We start from the raw sequence: 18829 nt of genomic DNA on the forward strand, positions 1-18829 counted from the left end.
CCAGGTTATCCGTTTTATTGCCATATTTATTACTCATAATAGTCTCTTATAATCCTTTGTATTTCTGCATTGTCTGTTGTAAACTCTCCGTTTTCAGTTTTAATTTTGTTGATTGGATTCTGCTCTCTTTTTCCTTGATGAGTCTGGGTAAAGATTTGTCAATTTTGTTTATCGTCTCAAAGAACCAGCTTAAGTTTTATTAATCTTTACTATTGTTTCTTTTATTTCTTTTTCATTTATTTCTGCTCAGATCTTTATGATTTATTTCCTTCTACTAATTTTGGGGGCTTTTTGTTCTTCTTTTCCCAGTTGTTTCAGGTGTAAAGTTAGGTTGTCTATTGGATGTTTTTCTTGTTTCTTGAGGTAGGATTGTATTACTATAAACTTCCCTCTTAGAACTGCTTTTGCTACATCCCATAGGTTTTGAGTTGTTGTGTTTTCATTGTCATTTGTTTCCAGGAATTTTTAATTTTCCTTTTGGTTTCTTCAGTAACCTGTTCATTATTTAGAAATATGTTGTTTAATCTCCGTGTGTTTGTGTTTCTTACAGTTTTTTTTTTTTTCTTGTAATTGCTATCTAGTCTCTATCCTTGTGGTCAGAGAAGATGCTTGATATGATTTCAATTTTCTTAAATTTACTGAGGTTTGATTTGTGACCCAAGATTTGGTCTATCCTGGAGAATGTTCCATGTGCACTTGAGAAGAAGGTGTATTCCTCTGCATTTGGATGGAATGTCCAGAAGATATCAGTGAGATCCATCTCATCTAATGTATCATTTAAGACTTGTGTTTCCTTATTAATTTTCTGTTTTGATAACCTGTCCATTGGTGTGAGTGGGGTGTTAAAGTCTCATACTGTTATTGTGTTACTGTCAATTTCCCCTTTTATGTCTGTTAGTGTTTGTCTTATGTATTGAGGTGCTCCCTTGTTGGGTGCATAGATATTTACAATTGTTATGTCTTCCTCTTGGATTGATCCCTTGAGCATTATGTAGCGTCCTTCCTTATCTCTTATAATCTTCTTTATTTTAAGATCTATTTTGTCTGATATGAGGATTGCTACTCCAGCTTTCTTTTGCTTCCCATTAGCATGGAATATATTTTTCCATCCTCTCACTTTTAGTCTGTATGTGTCTTTAGGTCTGAAGTGGGTTTCTTTTTTTTTTTAATATAAATTTATTTATTTTAATTGGAGGCTAAATACATAAAGTAATTATGTAATTACTTTACATAAAAAACAAATGTATGGTTTTGCCATACATTGACATGAATCCACCATGGGTGTACATGTGTTCCCCATCCTGAACCCCCCTCCCACCTCCCTCCCCGAAGTGGGTTTCTTGTAGACAGCATATATGTGGGTCTTGTTTTTGTATCCATTCAACCAGCTTGTGTCTTTTAGTTGGAGCATTTAGTCCATTAACATTTAAAGTAATTATTGATATATATGTTCCTATTGCCATTTTCTTAATTGTTTGGGGTTGATTTTGTAGATCTTTTTTCTTCTTTTATATTTCTTGACTATATAAGTCCCTTTAACATTTGTTGTAAAGCTGGTTTGGTGGTACTGAATTCTCTTAACTTTTGCTTGTCTGAAAAGCTTTTTATTTCTCCATCAGTTTTGAATGAGATCTTTGCTGGGTACAGTAATCTTGGTTGTAGATTTTCCCCTTTCAGTACTTTAAATATATCCTGCCATTTCCTTCTGACCTGCAGAGTTTCTGCTGAAAGATCAGCTGTTAAACATATGGGGTTTCCCTTGTATGTTACTTGTTGCTTCTCCCTTGTTGCTTTTAATATTCTTTGGTGATGGACAGGGAGGCCTGGCATGCTACGATTCATGGGGTCGCAAAGAGTCGGACACAACTGAGCGACTGATCTGATCTGATCTGTGTTTAGTCTTTGTTAGTTTGATCAGTATGTGTATTGGCGTGTTTCTCCTTGGGTTTATCCTGTATGGGACTCTTTGTGCCTCTTGGGACTTGATTGACTATTTCCTTTTCCATTGGGGAAATTTCCAACTATAATCTCTTCAAAAATTTTCTCATACCCTTTCTTTTTTCTCTTCTTCTTCTGGAACCCTTATAATTTGAATGTTGGTGCGTTTGATATTGTCCCAGAGGTCTCTGAGATTGTCCTCAGGTCTTTTCATTCTTTTAACTTTATTCTGCCCTTCAGAAGTTATTTCCACCATTTTATCTTCCAGCTCACTGATTTGTTCTTCTGCTTCAGATATTCTGCTATTGATTCCTTCTAGAGTATTTTAATTTCAGTAACTGTGTTGTTTGTCTCTGTATGTTTAGTCTTTAATTCTTCTAGGTCTTTGTTAATTGATTCTTACATTTTCTCCATTTTGTTTTCAAGGTTTTTTTATCATCTTTGCTATCATTATTCTGAATTCTTTTTCAGGGAGTTTGCCTATTTCCTCTTCATTTATTTGGATTTCTGTGTTTCTAGTTTGTTCCTTCATTTGTGTAGTATTTCTCTGCCTTTTCATTATTTTTTTCTTTAACTTATTGTGTTTGAGGTCTCCTTTTCCCAGGCTTCAAGGTTGAATTCTTTCTTCCTTTTGGTTTCTGCCCTCCTAATGTTGGTCCAGTGGTTTGTGTACACTTTGTATAGGGTGAAATTTGTGCTGAGTTTTGTTGTTGTTGTTTTGTTTTGTTTTGTCTATTTGTTTGTTTTTCCTCTGATGGGCAAGGCTGAGTGAGGTGGTATTCCTGTCTGCTGTTGACTGGGTTTGTATTTTTGTTTTGTTTGTTGTTTAGATGAGGCATCCTGCACAGGGTGCTACTGGTGGTTGGGTGATGCCGGGTCTTGTATTCAAGTGGTTTCCTTTGTGTGAGTTCTTACTATATGATACTCCCTAGGGTTAGTTCTCTGGTAGTCTAGGGTCTTGGAATCAGTGCTTCCACTACAAAGGTCAGGGCTTGATCCCTGGGCAGGAACGAAGATTCCACAAGTGGTTTGTTATGGCATTAAGTGAGATTAAAACAAATACCCAAAAATGAGAAACCAAAGGTGAACCCCAGACAAATGGCAGTTACAAAACCAGGCAAATAATAATTAAAGTAATGGAATATACACATAACATATACATCCCTGAGCAAAGTCAAAACTGTCCAACAAAAATAAAGTACAATAGATTGACCTGGTGAACAAAGGAAATAAAAAATTATATTTACCAGTTAAGAACAAAACTAACTAAAGCACAAACTGGAAAACAAAACTAAAGCAAGGTGCCAAGTGGGGAGTAAAGCAATGAAAACAAAACTAACACATATGTTGAGAGGAAAGGAAAAAAAGAAAAGAAAGAAAGAATAGATAGGTGAAGTTAAATAGAGGTAGAAGAAGAAGATTTATATACATTAAAGATTAACTGGAAGGGAAAAAGAACAGTAGGAAAAACAAACAAAGGGATAAATGTATAAAATAATACTGTGTTTAAAAAATTAAAATTAAAAAAAGATAGAAAAAAAGGAAAACTCCACAGAACTGCAAAAGCCCAACATAGAGCCAGAGGTTTATAACAACAATAAAAAATGTGACAGAGGAGAGAAAACAAAAAGCTCAAAAGCTTAATTAGATTTCATAGTGCCAATAAAATTGACAACTACAATAGAAGGGGGAAAAAAAAAGAAAAGTCAAAAGAATCTACTGTGCTTAGTTGCTCAGTTCTGTCCAACTCTTTGTGACCCCAGAACAAGTCAAACCATAAGAATAATAAATGTTTTTCTTGAGTCACTGCTGTCAGAGTCCAGCCTTGCTGGGAGTCACAGTCCACCTCACCACCCTAGGATGCCCTCCAACATTGTGCTGGTCTCTGGACCTGCTGTGGGGGCAGCTCAGATTCTAAACTGGTCCTACGGCTCTGTGTTCTTGCCTCCAATGTCCACAGCCATCAGAACTAGTGCGTTTTCTTTTGCGGGAGTTCTCAATGACCTTTTATATATTCCATAGACACAGAGTCTGCCTAGTTGATCATGTGGATTTAATCTGCAGCTTGTATAGCTGGTGGGAAGGTTTGGGGTCTTCTTCCTCAGCCACACTGCCCCTAGGTTTCAATTGTGGTTTTATTTCCACCTCTACATGTGGATTGTCCACTGGGGTTTGCTCTTGAGGCTGTCCTGGAGTACTTGGGTTGGCCCCCATCAGGGCCAGGTGTGGAGATGGTGCAGCTGCTTGGGTCACAGGGGTTCTGGCAGCACCAGGTACTCAGGGGAGTTGGCAGCTAGGGCAGCAGGAAATACAGTGCTTTAGAAGGGTATGGCAAGCAGTATTGGCCAATATGCTCCAGTATTTTTGCCTGGAGAACCCTGACAGAGAAGCCTGGCAGGCCACAGTCTACAGGGTCACAAAGAATCAGATACAACTGAAGCAACCCTGCATGCATAGATGCAAAACTTTTTTTGCCTGTGGCAGCTCTGCCCCAGTGAGAGTTGAGCGTGAAGGTAGCACAGCTGCTTGGCTTGCGGGGACCCTGGGTGGCACCAAGTGTGCAGGGACATGGACTGCCTCTGTCGCAGGAGTTATGGCCTTTTCAGACTATTTTTTCAAGCCTCTTATAGCTGACGATCAGAAGGCCTCTTGGGCCAGTTTTCCTCCATAGCCCTACCCATTCAGGCACTTAGAGGCCTCCCTTGCCTGGGGTCCTTCTCTGTTGTTCAGTGTCTTGGGTACTTAAAGGGGCACCCTGGGTGGAGTCCTGCTCTGTAGTTCAATGCATCAGGAGTTTGATGGGCTAGCCTCTCTGTTGTTCCCTGGTGGCTCAGATGGTAAAAGCGTCTGCCTACAATGCAGGAGACCTGGGTTCGATTCCTGGGTTGGGAAGATCCCCTGGAGAAGGAAATGGCAATCCACTCCAGTATTCTTGCCTGGAAAATTCCATGGACAGAAGAGCCTGTAGGCTAAGTCCATGGGGTCTCAAAGAGTTGACACGACTGAGCGACTTCACTTCACTTCACTCTATTTTTCAGCTGCTGATGCTAGTGTGTGAGGAGAGAGGCTATGGTGATGGCTCTATCCCCTACACATGACTCAGCAGAATCACCTTGCTTCCATGGCTGCCTGGCTTTCCTCCACAGGCATTTCCCACTAGTCTCCTCCCTCACATCCCCTCAATCTGTCTCTCTGCAGTCAACAGCGGCCCTCACCCTGGGATTGTGCCACAATCCCTAAAGTCCAGCTCCCAGCCGCTGGGCCTTCCAAGGGACCTGTGTCCCTGTCAGGGGTATGTATGGCTGTAGCAAGGACTGTCTGATTCTCATTCCATTTAGGCTGCCACAGATCAGCTGTTTCATTCTCAGCCTTAAATGCTTCTCCTCTGACTCAGACAATTGCCCTGATGTGGGGATCAGACCCCTGCTTCAGTTCCCCCACTTGCCAAGGGCAGGTCCAGTCCTACTAACACTCCTGTGTTTCCCCCTAGTTCCTTCGTCCTACTGAGTTTTGTGTGATTCTGTATATTTTTTTCCACTGCTCAGGTACTCCTGTCCTCTCTCAACTGATGTTCTGCATGTAGTTCTGTGTCTGAAGATGAATTCCTGATGTATCTATGAAGAGAGATGTACTCCACATCCACCTACTCCTCTGCCTTGTTCCTTCAGACCGACTCTTTTAAAGACTCCTGAAGCTGGCACTCAACTCACTTCCTGTGTTGTCCTTTTAAAATGACGATGTGACCTGCCACCATTCCCTCTACTCTACCGCATTATCATAACACACTACCATCATTTCCACTGATCACACCGAATCTTAGTACAGTGTTTGTTGTTGCCTATCTAGTTCTCCTGGGTTTTCCTGTGGTCATATATGGATGTGAGGGCTGGACTGTAAAGAAGGCTGAGCGCGGAAGAATTGATGCTTTTGAACTGTGGTGTTGGAGAAGACTCTTGAGAGTCCCTTGGGCTGCAAGGAGATCCAACCAGTCCATTCTAAAGGAAATCAGTCCTGGGTGTTCTTTGGAAGGAATGATGCTAAAGCTGAAACTCCAGTACTTTGGGCACCTCATGCGAAGAGTTGACTCATTGGAAAAGACTCTGATGCTGGGAGGGATTGGGGGCAGGAGGAGAAGGGGACGACAGAGGATGAGATGGCTGGATGGCATCACTGACTCGATGGACTTGAGTCTCAGTGAACTCCAGGAGTTTGTGTTGGACAGGGAGGGCTGGCATGCTGTGATTCATGGGGTTGCAAAGAGTCAGACACGACTGAGTGACTGATCTGATCTGATTTGATCTAGTTCTCATTTTGAAGACAGGGATCATGTCCAGAATAGACAGAATAATGTAAAACCACGACATGGCAATCTGGAAATAACAGTCTACAAAGACAATCTTGTCCCTCTTCAGAGGCCTGGATAATGCACATCCACCACTCTAGCATGTTTGTATTAGAATGAACAACATGCGTAAAGAATTGTTCCATCCCAATGCATTTAAGTAAACTGCTAAAATGAATTTTCAGCTGTTTACACAGTGCTCTTTACAAGCTTTCTGCCTTCATTGTTTATATTGTCAGGGAAACGCAGGTTAATTTATTACGGACAATCACATTCATTATCTGTACTGCTTTGCCCAAAGAAATCCAGGCCCAGTGTGGTTACATCAGAACAATTTACCTCACATTTTCCTTTGAAAGATAAAGAAAACAGAATCATTCTTCCTTGCTCCTGAGGAAAGACAGAGCTTCCCCCATGACCCTCAGAACTCCATCTGGCTGCAATCTTTCCCAGAGTTTGCTGGCCCTGAGACAAAACACATTTATTTCAGATGGATCAATACTGTCACCCAGTGGATGGTCAGCTAAGCAGGTTGAGGCCTTTGCTTTGCTCTTGGTTTGAAAGCCAGAATTCTGACAGCCAGGAATTGAGTGGGAACCTGTTTGCTTTAGGTGATCGTGAGTAATGGTTGACACTTTCTTACAGGGAACCGGAAGGACCTCAGCTGATAAGTCTTTGATTTGGATTTCACAGATGAATGCAGCTTGCTGCTAAGTCACTTCAGTCGTGTCCAACTCTGTGCCACCCCATAGATGGCAGCCCACCAGGTTCCCCCGTCTCTGGGATTCTCAAGAATCCCACTGGAGTGGGTTGCCATTTCCTTCTCCAATGCATGGAAGCGAAAAGTGAAAGTGAAGTCGCTCAGTCGTGTCTGACTCTCAGCGACCCCATGGACTGCAGCCTTCCAGGCTCTTCCGTCCATGGGACTTTCCAGGCAAGAGTACTGGAGTGGGGAAGAGGACATATATTTTCACTGTGTTGGTACTTTTCTTTTTTCTTTTAAAGCCACCAGTAAATTTACAGGAAGCAGAGACTATAAACCAAACATGCAGTCTGCCAAGACTCATAGGATCAAATAGGCTTGCAGGAGTTGGGTGATATTTGATCACCTGCCAGGTCTGTGGGATGACTTCCCTACCGCAGAATAAGCTCATTGTTTATTGTTCACAGTGACAAGGATGTGTATTTTGAAAACTGAAAACAGATTTTTTTATGTGTATGTTGGTTGAAATTTGAGGAAGTTACTCAACTTACTGTGGTGAGATTAGTGGATGAGCTCCTATTAGCTAGAAAATTCACTAGCTAAATTTTCTCTAATTTATTTAGAGAAAATAAATTTCTCTATTTAGTGTATATCTCAAAACACAAGTACAGATGCAGTCTCTGCCCCATCTCTGAGTCTGAGTCTCTTTCTCTTGACTAAACTGTCATTTGAACACTTCCAACCAACTAGCTTACTTTCATATTAAGGTGACAGGTTGTTTGTCTATAAATATTAGTGTTATAATCATCCTAATTATTACAACAGCAATCATATTTGTTACTCCTAAAATTCAGCTTCTATAAAGTACCTCTAGACAGCCGATGAAATCATGGTACCCTTTTTAGCTATAGGGTCCTGTGAGATCATCCAGATTGTTGCTTCTCATGAAACTCATCTAAGGAAGCCTTTAAAAAGCACTGATATCCCAAACAGCCAGCCAAGAGGGTGCTTATTGGGTGAATGCTCTAAGTTGAAATTTTAGAAAAGGCAAACCCAATCTACAGTGCCAGTAAACCCCAGCAGTGCCAGTGATGGCCTGGAGGTGGGAGGACTTCCAGCTAGAGGGCCGGAGAAAACCTTCTGGGGTGACAGCAGTGCTTTCTTCCTCGATTATAGAGGTGCTTTCATGAATATCCACATTTGTCAAGTCACTGGGACTGTACACCTTACAGTGAGTGCATTATATTGTATGTAAAATATATCATAATAAAGTTGATGTGAAGAGAATACTGATGCTGAGTCGCACCCACAGAAATTCTGATTTAATTATTCCAGCGTAAGGCCTAGAAATCATTATTTTTTCATGCACTAAAGCATTGATTGGGATTGAGAGCCAGTCCTCTCCTCTACCAGGTGAGAATAACATGGTTATAATGCAAGACACAGGACTAAAAACCATATCTCTAGGTGTTTTGCACCCCAAACCTTCACCTTTCTAATAATATTCCTCCTCTCTCGAATTTCTTTCTCCTCCTCTTTCTTACCTGTATCAGAATCCCATCTTTAGAGCCCAGCTCATATATCACCCTTTTCAGGCTACAGCTCTCCCCACTGTACTAGAAGCTCCATGACAGGAGGGAATGTGGGTTTTTTTAATTTGTGTATCCTCAGTTCCCAGTACTGTGCTTGGCACAGAGCTTTCAATAAACATTTGTTGAACTGAAAAAGTGCTGGAAGGGAATTAACACTTACTATCTGCCCATGATGTGCCAGGAATTGAAACAAGCAATTTATGCACATTATTTTACTAAATTTTTACAATTTTATGAATTGATTATCATTACCCCCTTTGGTCACCTCAATGTTAAATGATATCCAACTTTTAACTTCACTAGGAGTAATTATAAGGCTAAGATCTGCAGTCAAGGAAGTACCACAAAATGTTGTGATACAAGCTGATCCATTTCTGCATTCTTATAGCCTCTGTGCACTCTGTGAATTATCTCTAAGTCTGGCAAGCAACATACACAACAGTCAAAGAGTTATATATCTCAAAGCACATACCAAAAAAATTCCTGGGATGACATTGTGCCTTTGAACCAGAAGTGGACTTTTGCTACTAGTAAATTTGGATGCAGTGATGATGTTGTATTTCATCAATCGAAAGGCATCTGAATGACACTGAGAAAAGAAAAAGGGAAATTGTAAAGATACTGAAGCCCAAGTAACAAATCTTTTGCTCCATTCATCAGTATTTGTATCTTTGAATCAAAAATTCTAGACTCTGTCCCCACCTCTCTATTAGAAATGCCTTCATAGGTTCACCAGGCTTCCCAGGTGGCACAGTGGTAAAGAAATCGCCTGTCAAAGCAGGAGACATGGGTTCAATCTCTGGGTTGGGAAGATTCCCTGGAATAGGAAATGGCAACCCACTCCAGTATTCTTGCCTGGGAAATCCCAGGGACAGAGGAGCCTGACAGCCTATAGTCTATGGAGTCAGAAAGAGTTGGACATGATTGAGTGACTGAGCACCCATGCACGCACGCACACATAAGCTCACCAAAGACCTCTCTGTATTGCCAAGCCCAGGGGACAATTTTGTGTTTCTTTTATTATTTCACCGCTTCATGGCATTTAACATTTTTGAATTGTACCTCTTTCTCTGTCTCCTGGATTTCTGTGGCCGCATTCTCTTCTGTTTTCTTCCTATTTCTCTGTTTTCCATCCTAGTCTTTATCATGTACAACTTTTCTCCACTTAGCCTCTAAATTTCTACTGTACTAAAATCTCCATTCTTGCCTCCAACCATTCAGTGTCTTCACACGCTCCTTGGGTAACCCGTAATTTTAAGCACTCTTCATGTCTACATCAAACATCTTCCAAAGTTAGTGCTCTGCTCAGAGCCAGACCTGTAGGTTGAATTGCCTATTTCTTGATGTCTCCATTTTGATGTCATTTGGGGACCTCAACTCAGCATTCTCAATCTGAATTTTTCATCTTTTTCTTCAAATAATGTTATGGCAGATTAAAGATGGCTATCAGTCCTTTGCCACGCCACTCCTCGAGTAATGGGAATCTATTTCCAGTCATCTGGGCTGGCTCAGTGGCATCCTTTAACCAATTGCATACTGTGTAACTTAAGAGATCTCCAGCTTGCATTTTCACCTCTTGGGATATTCCTTTTCAAAACATAGACCCCATGTTGTGAGGAAATCTGAGAAGCTATGTGGAAAGGCCCTCATGAGGAGGACAGAGACCCCTGGCCAGCGACCATAACTGTGAGCTCCCAAATGGCAGCAGCACTACCTGCCAGCCTCGTGAATGAGCCTGTTCTTGAATTCTCTGGCCTTCTTCATCCTGCCTCAGTCAGTGCTACCTGAAGCATAGCCAAGCCAGTCATGAGCACACACGTGACTGTTGTTTTTAAGATTTCAAAGTTTCTAGGTGTTTTGTTATGCTGTGACAGATAACAGACATTTCTTCTTCTCCTCCTGAATTCCCTCTCTCAACAAGGGGCACTGCCATTATTCTAACTGTCCACATGAAAAGCTGAGTGACATCTTAAGTTCTTCCCTCACTCAACAAATTAAATCTTAGAGAGTTTTGCTTCTAACTCACACTCATACTCAGCATCCTTTTTCAACCACACTGTCCTGGCAGATTATTTCTCACCTGGTAAAATGTATTCATAGTAACAGTGAAAGTGAAGTTGCTCAATCGTGTCTGACTCTTTGCAACCCCATGGACTGTAGCCTACCAGGCTCCTCTGTCCATGGGATTTTCCAGGCAAGAGTACTCAAGTGGGGTGCCATTGCCTTATCCAGGGGATCTTCCCAACCCAAGGATCAAACCTGGGTCTCCCACACTGTAGGCAGACACTTTACCATCTGAGCCACCAGGGAGGTCATCATAGTAACAGGCCTCCCTGTTACTCTGACATTTTCTGGATTGTTTTTTCAAACTTATCCTTCTTAAAAAAAAAAAAGTCTTCATATTACTTCTCTGCTTAAAATCCTTTAATGAATCCTTCTACTTTTCAAGAAGAGTTCAAATTCCTTATCAAATCTCAAATAAGAGATCAAATCTTATCAAAGTGTGTTGTTTGTGAACCTCTAGTTGCTAGCTCCTTCAACATGCACCCCTTAATACTGATTTATTCCCAGTCTTCCAAATTCAGCTTCCAATTTCCTATCCTCTCGCCTTCCAACATGCATTATTCCAACATGCTTTCCAAAACACAGTTTGTGGGAGATGTTCTCTGTCCAGTTAACTCTTCTTGGTGCTATAAGACGCTTCTTGCCTGAATGTTGTGTTCATACTTCTGACCGAGCACTCAGTTCACTGTGTTGTGATTGTCTGTTCTCTGGATTGTCTTTTCCTAGTGGATAAGATCAAAGTCGAATTCATTTTTCTATCACATGCTCCTACCAGTTCTTATCACATGCTCCAGCATTTGTAGAGCTCAGTGAGTGTTCACGTGTCAAAAGCGCTCATTGGGGACTTCCCTGGTGGTCCAGTGGTTGAGAATCTGCCTTGCAATGTGGGGGATGTGAGTTCTGTCCCTGATTGGGGAACTAAAATCCCAGATGCCTTGGAGCAACTAGAGAGACCATACACAGCAATGAAAGATCCTGCTTGCTTCCGCTAATAAAGAATGCTCCTTGGACTGATTGTTGTTGTTGTTCAGTCACTCAGTCTTGTCCAACTCTTTGCGACCCTATGGACAGCCCCAAGTAGATATTACTAGTATTTTGGACTTATTTCTTCATTGCTAAAAGGGTTCAGCCAGGGATGGCTCCTTTTATCAACTGCATTGGCCTCCCTAATTCCTGCTGGGGATACATACAAAGCCCCTTCCACATCTCCTGCCCCCACAAGCCCAAGCATATATTCCTGAAGTGCTAAATATGAGCCGTTCCTCCCAATCCATTCACTCATTCAGTCCCACTCTTGCTTCCCTTAGCTGCTGATTTTCCTGCTCCATGCTGCTATGCAGCATGCCACAGTGCTTGTGAGCACAGGTCCTAGAGTAAGACTGCCTGGTCTGAACCTCAGCCCCACCACCTTCTCAGTAAAAAGCAGACAAATAAATAAATGTCCTTTGTCTTAGTTACTAACCTGTGCTCAATAGATGCCTATGCAGAGAGCCAGCTATTTAGGGTTCTTTAGAGAATTTACTGATAAATCAGGAAAACAGTGGTTGCAACACAGTAAGCACTCAATAAATATTTTCTCTCTTGAGCTTATCTTGACTTTGCCATTTCTGATCATTTCAGCAAATATTTACTGTCTATTAGTTGCCAGACATACGGTGTGGGACGGTCAGGTGCTGGCTACCCCGAGGATATCAGAACCCTTGGATTTGATGCACCTTGTTGTCATTTCAGTGAGGAGTTGAACTCCTGACTGTAGTCTTGCTCTCTCATCAGCTTGGCTTGTCTGTCTCTTCAGGGGAGACCTAGCTCAGTTCACAAGTAAATAGTTCAAGAAGCCCCTTCCATAGGGCCAAAAAAGAATTTGCAGTGACAATATGCCCTCACAGGCTTCACAAATGGTGCAGTGGTAAAGAATCCACCCACCAATGCAAGATACAAGAGATGCAATTTTGATCCCTGGGTTGGGAAGATCCCCTAGAGCAGAAAATTGCAACCCAATCCAGTGTTCTTGCTTAGAAAATTCCATGGACAGAGAAGCTTTGCGGGCTACAATCCATGAGCTTGTGAAGAGTAGAGCACAACTAAGCACACACACGCACATATACTGCCATATCTGGCCCTCGGGCTGAAGAGTCATTTACTCATTCATCAGTCCATTTATTCATTTGATAAATATGTTTTAAGTGTTAATCAATCCTTAGGTCCTGTGATAGCCATTGGGACTCTAATGTGAAAAAGACATGATCCTGCCATCCAGAAGCTTCCAGCATGCAAGCAGAGGACTCCAGCAGCCTCTGGGGCTCAGGCCCCCTTCTGAGAGCTTTGTCTGTATACCTGGATGCTTCCACCAGAGTATCCAGTGAATTCCCACTGCTGTTCAGCTTCCACGCACAGCTTCAGCAATTTCAGCACTATGCAGGGGCCTCTACCAGGCCCCTACACACCACCAGGTCCCTGGTTAGGCGGAACTGTAGAGAATGAAGGCCAGACAACTCTGTTTGAGGAGACTGGGATTCTCAGGTGAATTTCCTGTGTTTTATAACCATCTCTATTCTTATGTGTATTCCCTTCAGTGTCACTAGTATAGTGAAAGTGAAAGTGAAGTCGCTCAGTCGTGTCTGACTCTTTGCGACCCCATGGACTGTAGCCTACCATGCTCCTCTGTCCATGGGATTTTCCAGGCAATAGTACTGGAGTGGATTGCCATTTCCTTCTCCAGGGGATCTTCCCAACCCAGGGATCAAACCTGGGTCTCCCAGATTGTAGACAGACGCTTTACCATCTGAGCCACCAGGGAAGTCCTGTCACTGGTATGGGATCATTCTTTTCCTTTTTATGAGCTAAAACAGAACCTACTTTTTGGAAGCATAAGGTACACAGCCAGTAATGCCCAGATTCTCTTTCTTTACCATCCAAACTTACAAACTTTCATGTCACCTCCCTGCAAGGTTACTCTCAACTCTGCTGGACAAAATAATACTTCCTTAGCCAAATTTATGGAGAAGGCAATGGCCCCCCACTCCAGTACTCTTGCCTGGAAAATCCCATGGACGGAGGAGCCTTGTGGGCTGCAGTTCATGGGGTCGCTAAGAGTCAGACACGACTGAGCGACTTCACTTTCACTTTTCACTTTCATGCATTGGAGAAGGAAATGGCAACCCACTCCAGTGTTCTTGCCTGGAGAATCCCAGGGACGGTGGAGCCTGATGGACTGCCGTCTATGGGGTTGCACAGTCAGACACAACTGAAGCAACTTAGCAGCCAAATTTACATTTTAAATTTATTGTTTACACTCTGCCTTTTTAGCAAAAACCTGAGATGGTTTATAGGAGGTAAATATAGCCTAAAAGAAAATTATAAATTATAAAAATTACAATGAGAAGATTTTAATATAAACAGAAGCTCTAGATCCAAAAAGAAGAAATGGATTTTAGATAAGTGGTCCATAACTTCTTAATGTATTGTTATGATTCAGTCTAAAACTTTGCTGTGTACTTTCAAGCAAAGTGAAAACAGAAACTCAGTTGGGCACCAAAAATCTCATTACCAGGGAAGAAGAAACCAACCAGATCCTCACAGGAAATAAAACTTTTCTAGCTTCTCATTCAAAGACAATTTTCACACTTCACTGCAATTCCATGACATCAAACTTGTGGCAAATAATATAACATCCCTCAGAAGAAGCTCAGAGCATATTCAGGGCAACATCCTAAAAGGCATCTCATTGAAAGTGGTTCAACAAGGGCCACGTGGCCCAAGCCCTCAGCTTTCACATGCTTCAGCCTGATGAAGAACAAGACCTGGGCTCTCAACAGTTCTGTAAAGTATCCCCCAGGGCTATAAGTGGGGCTGGGATCATGAACTGACCAGGCAGCCCTGGAAAAGCCCCTGTGGGAGAGACCCTCAATGTCACACAAAGAAACCTGTACTGGACTCTATAAGAAATCCTTAGAGGGTTTTAAGCAGAAGATGATGCATGTTCAGATATTAAAAAGAACACCTTTCGATGTGCAGGAAATATCAGAACAACCAAGACCAGAAGCAGGAAACTTTCAGGGAGTCCACTGGAGAAAATCAAAGTCTGAAATAAACAGAAGCTTTGGGATTGAGATGATGAAACAAATAGGAAAAAAAAAGTCACAATAATAGAATGAGTAAGACTTAGAGACTTACTGTCAGAATAAGAAAAACAAATATCGTATATTAAAGCATATATGTGGAATCTAGAAAAATGGTACTGATGAACCTGTTTGCAGGGAAAGAATGGAGATGCGGATTTTGAGAACAGAGTCATGGACACAGTCAGGGAAGGAGAGGGTGGGATGAACTGAGAAAGTAGCACTGACATATATAGACTATTATGTGTAAAAGAGCTAGCTAGTGGGAAGTTGCTACATAACACAGGGAGCCAAGCCTAGTGTTCTGTGATGACCTGGAGGGGACGGAGGCTCAAGATGGAGGGGAGATATATATATATATATATGTGATTATGACTGATTCACGTTGTTGTACAGCAGAAACCAACACAGCATTGTAAAGCAATTTTCCTCCAATTAAAATGTAGATTTAAAAAATGACCACATAGAAATATAAAAAATAAAATTGTTAAACACTGGGGGAGAAAAAAGATTCAGAGATTTATTAAACGGGTTGAGTGTAAAGGCTATCATGTAGAAGATGTTTCATTAGTGCCTTCTCAGATCAACTTTTAGTGGCTATTTGAAATACAACCACAAATAAGAGTTAGGGCCCAGTCCGGGCTCAGTTGAAAATAATGGATTAGTAGGCTGCCATCTATGGGGTCGCACAGAGTTGGACACGACTGAAGCGACATAGCAGCAGCAGCAGCAGCAGCAGCAATGTCTGCCGTGTATGCAGAATAGGAGCATGTTGGCATGACTGGTATTTACCATTCTTATTCTCTGACAGAGGAAACACAAAAGTATACTGTGTATTTTTAAATGTTCACACTGTATGATTCCACATCTGCAGGCATGCATGCTAAGTCACTTCAGTTGTGTCCAGCTCTTTTATCCTAAATAAATTAACCCTCTGCCCATGGTATTCTCCAGGCAAGAATACTGGAGTGGGTTGCCATGACTTCCTCCAGGGATAATTCTATGTATATGAAGATTTAAAACAGAAAAAACTAATTTATTGTGATAGAAGTCAGAATAGTGGTTACCTGAGATGATTAGATGGTAGAATATTGACTGAGAAGGGGCAAGAGGGAGCTTTTTCAGGTCTGTAAATACTCTATATCTTGATCTGAGTGGTGATTTTATAGGTGTATATACAGGTGAAAGTTCATTCATCTACATATCATTAAGATTTGTGATCTTTGTTATAGGAAGGCCATACCTCAACTTAGAAAAATGGAGGAAAAACTCCTTCCATAATCCTCAAATAGGAAAAAAGAGTATGTCAAGGCTGTATATTGTCACCTTGCTTATTTAACTTATATGCAGAGTACATCATGAGAAACGCTGTGCTGGATGAAGCACAAACTGGAATCAAGATTGCTGGGAGGAATATCAATAACCTCAGATATGCAGATGATACCACCCTTATGGCAGAAAGTGAAGAACTAAAGAGCCTCTTGAAGAAAGTGAAAGAGGAGAGTGAAAAAGTTAGCTTAAAGCTCAACATTCAGAAAACAAAGATCACAGCATCCAGTCCCATCACTTCATGGCAAATAGATGGGGAAACAGTGGAAACAGTGGCTGACTTTATTTCTTTGGGCTCCAAAATCACTGCAGTTGGTGACTGCAGCCATGAAATTAAGACGCTTGCTCTTTGGAAGAAAAACTATGACCAACCTAGACAGCATATTAAAAAGCAGAGATGTTACTTTGTCAACAAAGGTCCATCTAGTCAAGGCTATTGTTTTTCCAGTGGTCATGTGTGGATTTGAGAGTTGGACAATAAAGAAAGCTGAGCACCTAAGAATTGATGCTTTTGAACTGTGGTATTGGAGAAGACTCTTGAGAGTCCCTTGGACTGCAAGGAGATCCAACCAGTCCATCCTAAAGGAGATCAGTCTTGGGTGTTCATTGGAAGGACTGATGTTGAAGCTGAAACTCCAATCCTTTGGCCACATGATATGAAGAACTGACCCATTGGAAAAGACCCTGATTCTGGGAAAGATTGAAGGTGGGAGGAGAAGGGGATGACAGAGGATGAGATGGTTGGATGGCATCACCGACTCAATGGACAGGAGTTTGGGTAAACTCCGGGAGTTGGTGATGGACAGGGAGGCCTGGCGTGCTGCAGCCCATGGGGTGGCAAAGAGTCGGACACGACTGAGCAATTGAACTGAACTGAATGATCCTTTGTGTGGCTGAGGAAATATATGAAGATATAACTTCCAAGTAAACATTATTATACAGGCTGCCTTTATACACACGATACTCACCTGAACGCAAGGCATGCTTCTATGTCTGTTCAGTTTCGTGTACAGTTTGGCCATTTCTCTCATAGTCCTGTCCTTCTTCTTAGCTGAGAACACATAGACTATAATGATCTGATCCACAGAGGACAGCTGGTCAAATATTAGGTGATCATATTCCAGGTCTGTCACTTCAGGGATTCGGCAAGTGCTACAGTGGCATTTGTTCCTTCCATTCCCACACAGTGCCCATCTTAGGACCACAGGACAAACCAGCTGGGAGGCAAACCATGCATCCTTGTTCTCAATGGGGAGAGGAAGCCTAGAAATGTAATGGTTGAAATCATGTTTAAAGAACTGAAAGGAGAGAAAAAATACATCTTTTCAAAACACCAAAGAATCAAAGTGGCTACTTTAGTAAAGGATTGAAATTTAATTCTGGACATAATTCTGTTTGCCATCATGCTAAAATATGTGTTGATACACCAAAAGAGTTCAGTGTAAATTTTTTTTTTCAGCTATATAGGCACCTAGGGTTCAGAAACCAAGCGACATATTCAGAGAAGTTTAACAATGTAAGAAGACTGCTGGTCTGTAAGATATTTACTTTATTTCCTCTTAGAAATGGGGAAACTGAGACTTAGAAAATTCAATAATTTGACCAAAACCACACAAGTAGTAAAGGAAAGGGTTGGAACTAGAACCAGTGTGTATTCTTTTCTATTATGGTCCTTCTATCTCACTGACTCCTGAAGATGAAGTGCCTGTGGCATGGTTCTGTGTTGATTTATGTATATTACTACAGAGGATATGCAGAGAGGCTCAGATGGTAAAGAATCTGCCTGCAGTGCAGGAGATCCAGGTTTAATCCCTAGGTCGGGAAGATCCCCTGGAGAAGAGAATAGTAACCCACTCCAGTATTGTTGCCTGGAGAATTCCATGGACAGAGGAACCTGGAGGGCTACAGTCCATGGGGTCACAAAGAGTCAGACACAGCTGAGGGACTAACACTTTCACATGCAGATGATACCAGTCTAATGGCAGAAAGTGAAGAGAAGCCTCTTGATGAGGGTGAAATAGGAGAGTGAAAAAAACTGGCTTAAAACTCAATATTCAAAAAATGAAGATCATGGCATCTGGTCCCATCGCTTCATGGCAAATAGATGGGGGAAAAATGGAAACAGTGACAGATTTTATTTTCCTGGTCTCCAAAATCACTGTGGACAGTGACTGCAGCACGAAATTAAAAGACTCTTGCTCCTTGGAAGAAAGGGTATGACAAACCTTTGCTGTTGTTGTTCAGTGGCTAAGTCGTGTCCTAGTCTTTATGGCCCCTTTGAACTACAGCACTAGACAGCATATTAAAAAGCAGAGCATCACTTTGCCAACAAAGGTCCATCTAGTCAAAGCTATGGTTTTTCCAGTTATCATTTATGGATATGAGAATTGAACCATAAAGAAAGCTGAGTGCCAAAGAATTGATGCTTTCAAACTGTGATGCTGGAGAAAACTCTTGAGAGTCCCTTGGACTGCTAGGAAATCAAACCAGTCAATCCTAATGAAAATCAACCCTGAATATACATCAGAAGGACTGATGCTAAAGCTGAAGCTTCAGTCCTTTGGCTACCTGATGAGAAGAGCCAACTCACTGGAAAAGACCCTGATACTGGGAAAGACTGAGGGCAGGAGGAGAAGGGGATAACAGAGGATGAGATGGTTGAATGGCATCACTGCCTCTAAGGCACCTGGGCTGTGGAAAGAATGGTGAATATTAAATAAACTTGGGGTCCTATTAGGAAGGG

The 18829-nt window shown here is 41.7% G+C and overlaps 1 protein-coding gene across 1 annotated transcript in view; it reads right to left on the reverse strand.

The window, feature by feature from the left end:
- LOC147371436 (uncharacterized) overlaps window positions 1-18829 on the reverse strand; it is a 144147-nt gene that overhangs the window by 36748 nt on the left and 88570 nt on the right. The window contains exons 12-14 of the mRNA XM_086403685.1: window positions 17055-17349; window positions 9048-9164; window positions 6620-6745 (exon numbers count right to left, since the gene is read on the reverse strand). Coding sequence (XP_086259811.1) covers window positions 6620-6745; window positions 9048-9164; window positions 17055-17349 — 538 coding nt within the window. The remainder of the gene's footprint in view (window positions 1-6619; window positions 6746-9047; window positions 9165-17054; window positions 17350-18829) is intronic.

This window comes from Bos grunniens, chromosome 5 (assembly GCF_055505025.1).
Source record: "Bos grunniens cultivar Pamir isolate PY7600 chromosome 5, Bosgru_T2T1.0, whole genome shotgun sequence".
NCBI classification, from domain to species: Eukaryota; Metazoa; Chordata; class Mammalia; order Artiodactyla; family Bovidae; genus Bos; species Bos grunniens.